General features: G+C 35.3%; 1 protein-coding gene across 2 annotated transcripts; it reads left to right on the top strand.

The window, feature by feature from the left end:
- The first annotated feature begins 3,498 nt into the window (after positions 1 to 3,498).
- LOC107792255 (putative magnesium transporter NIPA4) lies at positions 3,499 to 9,337 on the top strand. 2 transcript variants are annotated; one of them, XM_016614449.2, is made up of 9 exons: positions 3,499 to 4,042; positions 5,409 to 5,465; positions 6,451 to 6,541; positions 6,617 to 6,777; positions 6,873 to 7,000; positions 7,104 to 7,241; positions 8,214 to 8,306; positions 8,732 to 8,837; positions 8,951 to 9,337. In XM_016614449.2, the coding sequence occupies exons 1-9, from the start codon at positions 3,865 to 3,867 to the stop codon at positions 9,049 to 9,051; spliced, it is 1,053 nt and encodes a 350-aa protein (XP_016469935.1). In that variant the 5' UTR covers positions 3,499 to 3,864; the 3' UTR covers positions 9,052 to 9,337. The 2 variants fall into 2 exon arrangements, with proteins under 2 accessions (XP_016469935.1, XP_016469934.1); XM_016614448.2 differs by having other exon boundaries at positions 8,732 to 8,858; positions 8,951 to 9,283.
- Positions 9,338 to 9,655: the final 318 nt, after the last annotated feature.

The raw sequence follows: 9,655 nt of genomic DNA, 5'->3' as shown, positions 1-9,655 counted from the left end.
CGATTTCAAGAATTTTTAACTCGACATAGAAGAATTAAGGACAAATATGCTCATTTTGCACTTCGCAATGCATTAATAGATCATTTATGAGAGAATACTAGAGGTTGAAGTTGAATATTTATGTAGTATTTTGAATGAATTTTATCGTTATGTAATATGTATTTAATTAATCTTGTATCGCAATGATTTCACTTTTATTTGAATTATTAGTTAATCTATAATAATTGCTTACAAATTATATTATTTAAAATTTTATGAAATTGTTTTAATGGAAATTACAAATTAATAAAAATAAATTATGGAATTTGTTTAATGGAAATTAAAAAATGAAATTGAAATGAAAGATAATAATATATTATGGAGGATGAAGAAGAATATAAAAAAGTTTGGGGGAAAAAATAGGGAAATGGTTGGAGTAAGTTGTCCCCAAAATGGGAAAATCCTCATTTTGGGAATCAAAAATGGGGTAAATGTTGGAGATGCCTTTAGGTGTTGCTATAAAACAATAAAAGAAGAAGAGGAGTATTGAATAGAAAAGTACGGGAAGAGAATTCTTATTGATTTGAGATGAATTACAATATGATAGAATCACTCTATTTATAGGAAAAAAATGACTTAGCCACCAAGTAACAAACCCTAAAATATCTCTAAAATATAAACAATCACCTTAAATACAATTCTATTTATAACACTCCACATTGAATGTCTATTCAGGAAATAATGTGCCTCGTTAAAACCTTAACTAAAATAAAACTCAGTGGGAAAAAAATTCTTAAGAAGGAAAAAGAACACATGTTTAGAATATGCTTTTTGGTTGCCTCGTTAAAAACCTTGGAAGAAAAACTCATTGGGACAAAACCTTATAAGGGAAAAAGAGTACAATGCCTATTAACTCCCCCTAATGAGAGCATCAATTCACATGCTTGAGCCTTCGCATTCCAATCTTGTGCATCATCTTTAAAAGATCGTTGGTAGATATTTGATAAACAAATAAGACATACCAACTTGAATGAATATGTTGCACTTTGAAATCATCATTCTTGATAGATATGTAGTGTATGCATATAATGTCGTGGAATGACCTTTCAATATCTCCATAAGGTAAAAATTATCGCTATCACATTATCATGCTTATAGTTATAACAACTATTAAGATATATATGTGCACGAAGGGTGATGCCGTACATGATATTTGTGAGTGAGTGTTAATGCACAAAGGGTGATGTCGTGCCGATATTGTAAATGTAAAAGCACGAAGGGTGATGTCGTGCCATGATATGAGTGATAATGCACGAAGGATAATGTCGTGCCATGATTATATGAGGTAAAAACACAAAGGGTGATGTCGTGCACTTGTCATTGATTTCCTTATTCTTGCTTATAGTTGAACTTTGGTGTTCCGTATGTTTCTTTACTGAATTTTTGTTTGTACATGATATCCCCCGAGCATTTCCCATTTTTAACTGCTAGATTCTGTCATTTTTACTTGTTGTATATGATATAACTGCACATGTTTATTTGGTAGTCTTGTCCTAGCCTCGTCACTACTTCGCCGATGTTAGGCTCGACACTTACCATCATATGGGGTCGGTTGTGCTGATATTATACTCTGCACTGTGTGCAGATCCCGGTGCTGGAGCTTTTGGACCACAGTGAGGTTGCTACCTTCAATCCAGTGGCGGAGACCCGAGGTAGTCCTGCAGACGTCCGCAGGCCTTGGCGTCCCCTTCTATCATTTCATTTTGTTTTTATGTAGTTCAGAGACAGATTTGTATTATTTTCCTTCATACCACTGTTTGTAGTATCCGTAGATAGTCCGTGACATTGTGACACCAATTATGGGTAGAGTTGTATTTTAGATTTTCGTATTAGTATTTGGTGATATTACCAGATTTTGTCTTCCGCATTTATTTTATTATTATGGTTATTCCGCTGTTGGTCGCCTGTTATATTGAACTGTTAAAAGGCTAAGTAAAAGGGTAATAAAATTTGTAACTCTCGGCTTACCTAACTTTCATGAGTAGGCGTCATCACGACTTCCGATAGTGGGAAATCCGGGTCGTGACACTGCCACTCTTTAAAATTTATCCTTAGGTTCTGCCGGCACAATCTTATTACATAAAACACCCGATGCGAGTCTCCACTTAATCCATCATGCTCCAATATGATGTGTGACATCTTTGTCGATCTCCCCATTACCCTGTATAATAGATCCGAGATACTTGAAATTATTTCTTATATTGAAAATTAAAACAAAAAAAAAATATTAATAATTCTAAAATTTACACCGAAATTACGAAAAAATTGCCAAACAACCCCAGAACTTTCAGATTATACACATGCAAATAGCTATATAAGCACATGCCAATTGCCATGGCAGTCGATACATCACTAATGTTTTTGTCTCGCTACAATCCACACAACATATACAAATAGTACATTATACAATGCTCGTGAATTTTGGACTTATCTTCTAAAAATTATGCGTAACATATATATGTAGTATGAAATTTATGTTACATGCAAATCATATTCATATGCTTCCAAAGTTTCATATTTATACAACCGGTCTCAAATTCTCAAGTATATCATTTTATTTTATTTTGACATTTTAAATATTAATTGGCAGAAATTACATGGATAACGGAAACATTAGCTGCAACAAAATTAAATTCTAATTAAAGCTGATTTAGCATTCTCTGCCATTTAATGTTGAGAAAGAAGATGCATATAAAACTCAATGAAATCGAGAAAGAAAAACATATTACGTAGGCTAAGTGCATTTCAAACAGTCAGTGCTCATGCTCGCAGAATTACTGATTCTTACATCACGTTAATTTAACCTTCCAGAGTTAAAGAGAATCGTATAGAAGAAGATTTAAAAAATAAAATGTATTATATTGAAAAGCCAACAAGAAAATAAATAAAATATTTCTCTTATTTTAGAACGCGCAAAATATTTGATATGATAATTCTAATAATGAAACTATTTGTTACATCTTTTATGGTCTTAACTATTCAGCTTGTAATTTTTTTAAATCACATATGTGCTTTTTCTAAACTCTATATAGTTAACCAGTGACACATAAAATAAAACAAAAGATAAAGATAAGTACTATTTATTGCAGAAATACTTAGAACCCGTTTGGACATAAGAAATTTTTTCTTTTTTTTTTCGAAAAGTTTTCACTTTTTTTCCGAAATCAACATTTGTTTGTAAAATTTTCATTTTTATACATTTTGGAATTTTTCGAAAATTTGAAAAACTCTAGAAAACTATTTTTCAAAATTTTCACTCAAATCACTCACAAATCTTCAAAAACAACCCAAAATTATATTCGTGTCAAATCGCAACTCTAATTTTCAAATACCATTTTCGGTCAAATTTTTTTTTTTCACTTTTTAAAGTTTTACCATTCTTATGTCCAAACGCCCCCCTTATACTAAAGCCAAATCGGAGAAGAGTCCTAAATTCCGGTAAACCTTATACAGTATGAAGTATTAAACTCTTTCGTTCCCCAATGCTCAGCGATCTACCAACACAACAAATCAACATTGGTCTTTCACTACACCCGTAAAAATTCCCAGCTGTTAACAGCCACCCCACATTCATCTTCATTCCGTGTTTCTCCCTTCTTCACCTTCTCTCTCTGCTTTAGCACCGACAGATCTTCAATTCCCACTTCCCCATTTCCATTTCTTGATATATCACAGATCCTACACTGCACACTTGTTGCAGTGTATTTACCCCAGCTGGGTCTTTTCCCTTTGTCATTGCACTGATCAATTAATTACCCAATGTGTATAATGGAATAGTGAAGTTTAGGGTTTAGGATAAGTTTTCTTCTTCTTGATTTGGGTTTAATGGCGTCGGAGGTAGTGGGTAGTACTAGTCAGAGCTGGAAAGATGTGTACAAGGGCATGTCATCTGATAATATCAAAGGATTGGTACTTGCATTGTCTTCAAGCATCTTTATTGGTGCTAGCTTCATCGTTAAGAAAAAGGGGTTAAAGAAGGCTGGTGCTTCTGGCGTCAGGGCTGGTACCTTTTCTCCTTTTTTGAAGGCTTATACGTTGTTTTTACGTTTAATTTAGTAGTGGGTTTAGGTTGTATGTGGTAGTGTGTTAATTTGATCTCATGAATGGTACGTACTGTTGCTATAGCTGTAAAGGTCTTTTCTTGGCTGAGATCTTGAGTTATCATGTAGATATGTAGATTGTAGAGTAAGCAGATTTTCAGATTTTGTTATCAATTACTGGAACGGAGTGGGCCCGAATAGAGCGAATGTATGTATGTATAACTCCAACTAGTTTGGGATTGTGCTTAGTTGATTGATGTTTTTATCATCTAAGTACGCGGAGATCATTACCTGTCATATTTAGTGTTTTTTTTGTGTGGCTATATTGGTAATCAGACTAGTGTTGAAGTATAATGTGGTATGAGGATTGTAAGTTTTTATGAGTCCTGATTTGACTGATGAAGTTCCGGATGTGACTGTAAGTCTCATTTACCTTGCAAAATACTCACTTCGCTAAATCAACTAAGCAGCTGGAAGTTAAAACGTGAATAAATGTGTTTTAGGTAGTTAAGCTCTAGACATGTCATATGTAGAAAGTATAATGCAAGAGAAAAAACTGCTATTGTTTAACTAATTGACAGGAGCCACTGTTAGAATGTTTTGCGGTATTCAGGCAGAGACTGTTTCATTCGATGCCCTTCAGAGTTGTACATGAGTGCTTAATTCTTCCTTTAGTTCCAGCAAGAAACACATTTGCCAAGCATTATTCCTATTCTGGGAATGATGTTTGCCTCTTCGAATAATAGACTCTTTGCTACTTTAGCCATGATTGCATTGTATTTATCTTTATTATGCTGTTTGGGTCTTGGTTGTCCATTAAAGATGAAACAGTAGTATAAATCTCGTTGTTTCAAGTGAACATTGGACACAAAGCGGTACTTTTTGAATTCATGGATGATATCTAGCCTGATACGAATAACCTGGCCCATCTATAAAACACTGCTGATACTGTTTGTATTTGTTTTCTTTTACTAAAAAAGGTTCTTGGTGCCAGTTCTTTACCTTAACCATTTGTTTGAATGATTTTATATTCTTTGCTGCTTTGGGTCATAATTAGTGGCAAGATGCTTAATGCTAAATAGCCTGTTAACTTATGCTTTAAAAGTTTTGACATGTGATGTTCGTTTTTTAATTTGGCAGTCAAAATAGCTTTTCCAGATTATACATTTTATTAAAGGGTGTTTGGTAGGCTAACTGCTTGTGCAGAATGGTATAAGTAAGATGTGATTATATGCTTTTGCATCATCAATATGGTTTACAATTCATGATGTTTTTATCTCCACTTTCAGATGCACATTTTCTGTGACTTGACATTGATATTTTTTACAGGAGTTGGAGGATACTCATATCTATTTGAGCCACTTTGGTGGGTGGGAATGATAACAAGTGAGTTGGCTACTATTATTGCATGTGATATGTAATTAAAGAGTCCTTTTAACCCGCCTTTTTAAAGATTAGAGAGAGTGGAACAAGCCCCCTTTTGCAACAAGCTTGGGGCTGCTGCTTCCCCTTAACTTGCATATTTTTTACAATTAAATGACATTCTCTGGTTTGGTTCATTTGGGTTCATTTGACCAAAATCTGGTGGCCCTTGTTGTTGGTTACCCTCTCTTGGCAATATCTGAAGGAATATGGAATAGTAAAGTCATGACTGTTTTAAATTTGACCTTAATTAATAAAGATGCTTTTGGTCAAACACTCCTTTATGGGGCAGCTATGTGGCTGCTCTTTACTTGGTCATCGGCCAAAACTATATACAGATTTATACGAAGTGCTGCTTATATGCTCATGATATGTACATTAACTAATTGCAAGGTGCAGTCCCCTTCCCGTCTACTAGGTTAATTGCTAACTTAGGCTTAGCTAAGGTTTAGTTAAAAGACTTTCTAACTAAACTAAGAGAGCTTTTGTACTCATGTTAAAAAGCACGATTATGTACAGCACCCAAACGGTGGCCTAGTGGTCAATGAAGTGGGTTGAGAAGGTCTAAGGTTCAAGGCAAAAACACTAGATGATTTTTTTCCATACGTCCAAACCTTGGTGGACAGAGTTACCTGGTATTTGTTACTGGATGGAGATAGCAGATAGCCCGTGGAATTAGTCGAAATGTGTGTAAGTTGGCTCAGAGGCCATGGTTATCAAAATAAAAAGCATGATTATGTCCATTCTTAAATAAACACAAGGAGAACTATATTAGAAAGTTAGGTTTCATCAGGAGTTCGTTGCACCTTGTTTCTTAGTGTTCTTTATGCTTTATCGTTTAAGATATAGAGTCTATCTATGAAACGTTTATTTCTCTCTTCATTTTATCTGGACTTTGTCTAATCCTATTGAAGATAGACTTCTAATGTTTAGCTGCTATTCCCAACAGTGATTGTTGGAGAGGTTGCTAATTTTGCAGCTTATGCATTTGCTCCTGCCATTTTGGTGACTCCTCTTGGTGCTCTGAGTATTATTATAAGGTATTGCATAATTTTAGTAGCTAGTTCAAATTTGACTTTTATGGTTTTGAGTATTGATGAGGCTGTAAATCCCAGTGCCGTCCTTGCGCGCATTATTTTGCGGGAGAAGCTACATACATTTGGAATTTTAGGTTGTGCTTTATGTGTTGTGGGTTCCATCACAATTGTATTGCATGCTCCACAAGAACGTGAGATTGAATCTGTGACAGAAGTGTGGGATCTTGCTACTGAGCCAGGTAGTTTCCTGCTTCATATGGTTTATGATGTTAGTTGATTCTTTTGTCTTTAATCTAATCTTCTAGAGCTTAAGCACTTTTCAATTTTCCTGCAGCTTTTCTCTTCTATGCTGCTTTGGTGGTAACAACTTCCCTAGTTCTTATATTTCACTATCTTCCGCAATATGGGCAGACACACATTATGTTTTACATAGGAGTTTGCTCGCTAGTGGGTTCTTTATCGGTATGTGACTAAAACTATCTGATTTTGTCTTATCTGAATGATGTTGCTTTTGTTGTTGTACACATGTATTTTTCTAATTGAAATTTCAGCTGTGGTATAACAGGTTATGAGTGTCAAAGCTATTGGCATTGCTTTGAAGTTGACATTATCAGGAATGAATCAGTTAATATATCCACAGACTTGGGCATTTACTCTGATTGTCATTGTTTGTATTCTCACCCAAATGAATTACTTAAATAAGGTGAGAGTTGTTCATTCTTTTTATCTCCTTGTTTTTCAGCAAATTTCTTCCTAGTAATTCTGCATGCTTTAGTCTTTACTTGCTATTGGAGCATAGTTAATGTGGGTGAAGAGGGTGGGGTCACACATTATTGGTTCATTGCTGAATTGAATATAAGCAATTAGAATGTTAATTTGCTTCATTTTCATAAAGGAGAATATCGCCTCTCTGCTGTACTTTCATTTCACAGCTCTTTATGATTTCATGACTTATTTAATGTTGTATAACATTGTACTTTATTGTTGTTTTCTTAGTCGACGTTGCACTTTATTGTTGTTTGTCTTTTGTAGTATTGGCTCAAAGTTTAGGTGTACTTTTATCTTCCTAGGGGATGTCTTGTGATCTAAGAATGCTGATAATATAGGTTAGGATCATGCTCGCTTTGGATTGAGATCTTACTTCTATGATGAAGCTTGTGGTAAAGGCAAAATATCAAAGGAAAATGAGCTAGTCAATTACTTTTACATGGTACTGTGAGTCAAATCACAACATTCATTATACGTAAGAAATACGTTGGAAAGACAGAAATATACAGTACAAGGATGGAGCCTCAATAATGTCAGAATAGATATACATCTTACCACGTGTGCACTGGCTTGTACACAGATGCTTGTGTTGTAGTGGAAACAGTAAATTATAGCCCACTTCAGATATTGCTTTCGAGAGGGATAATCAACTCTGCGAATATCAAATATTACGCTCACATTCAACATTAACCCAAAACCTGTGCAGAGCTTAGTAAGGCTTTACTTTAGATTGTTTGGTGTATCAGCTAGTGTATTAGGATCAGATTCAGTATGCTTCTACACATGAAGCAACCATCTCTCCCCAGATAACGCAAAATTGAAGCTTCTGATTGTTCACATGTAAAAGGTAGATACCCTGTTGCCATTGTGATCTTCCTCACCCCTTTTTGGTGAATCGTCAATGCAGGCCCTTGACACATTCAATACAGCTGTCGTCTCACCGATATACTATGTCATGTTTACTTCGTTAACAATTTTGGCAAGCGTCATCATGTTCAAGGTAATTTCTCCACTCAGTCTCGATAATGCTTATGTCCACGTTGCAAAACATTAGTGACATATCAAGTTTCTCCTGCTTGTCCTGGTTGTTTCTTTATAAATTGATTTTTCTGTTACGGCCAATCTATGTATTCTGAAGCACGATATGAGTCCTATGCCTTTTCCATTTGGGAGTCATCAAATATGGTTATCTTTTCGAATTTGTTCCCTTTGAGGAATTATAGACCCGGATAAGCATTAAGTTGAACATATCCAATTAGCAAACCATTTAGACTTTCTGAGATCTTGGGTGTTGAACGTAGGAGGCCAGTGCTGCTTGAGCAATGTGGTCTGTTTTTCCCTTCTATTTTTTGTGCTTTTTAAATACCCTAAATTCTTGGGATATGCTACAAATTTTCTGATTCTTCTCGTTGCTCGAGTGAACAGGACTGGGATAGGCAGAATCCAACACAAATTGTAACAGAAATGTGTGGGTTTGTGACTATTCTTTCCGGGACTTTCCTTCTTCACAAAACCAAAGACATGGTGGATGGTACGCGATGCAGTTTTTCTTGTGGGTTTTAAGTTGATATGGTCGTAGAAGTTATGCTCGATACTTTTACTTTCCAAAAGTTCCTAACAGTTCAAATATGGAATTCTATACAGGTCCGCCCATGCTACCTGTGCGACTTCCCAAGCACACCGATGAGGATGGTTTTGGACAAGAAGGTATTCCTTTGAAGCGGCAAGAATCTTTGAGATCATAGTGTGATATTTGTTTTCCTCTTTTTTCCTTTTCCTCTCTTTCTTTTCACCCCGGTCCAGGAAACAATTCTTACCACACCCAAATTCAGCTGCACAATTCCCTCATTTGTTCTTCTCGTTCTTCCAAGAAGAGACCACACACCAATTGTATTCCATTGGACTGATTTTGTCATGTGTAGTGAGTAAAAAGGAAGAGCTATTCTATACATCTTTAAGCCATGAAAACAGCACCAACTGTGGAGTTGCAATTGTTCTATACTTTATTACAAGTACAAAATCAGTGATGCACTCCAGAGCAGAGTGCTAGTGTAGAATAGCAATTGTTTCTGGAATGATGTGTGTTTCATCACTTAATCTTTACTGTAAGAAATCACAAGAAAGAGAGCTGCTCGACTTTAACATGACGATGCTGACCCTTTAACAGGGTATTGCAATGTACAGGTTAAATACTCATTAGTTTAAAATTGGACCTATTGAACTAGTAGTTAATACAAAAAAAAAAACAGTTAATACAAATGGGCTGGCTCGACTCCAGCATCAAATCTGCCAATAACCAAACTTGCCCAAGTTATTCACCTTTTTAATAGGAATGATACATATTTGTGG

This window comes from Nicotiana tabacum, chromosome 7 (genome assembly GCF_000715075.1).
Source record: "Nicotiana tabacum cultivar K326 chromosome 7, ASM71507v2, whole genome shotgun sequence".
Classification (NCBI taxonomy): domain Eukaryota; kingdom Viridiplantae; phylum Streptophyta; class Magnoliopsida; order Solanales; family Solanaceae; genus Nicotiana; species Nicotiana tabacum.
Note: the sequence above shows the minus strand (reverse complement) of the source record. Positions and strands in the feature narration are given on the sequence as shown.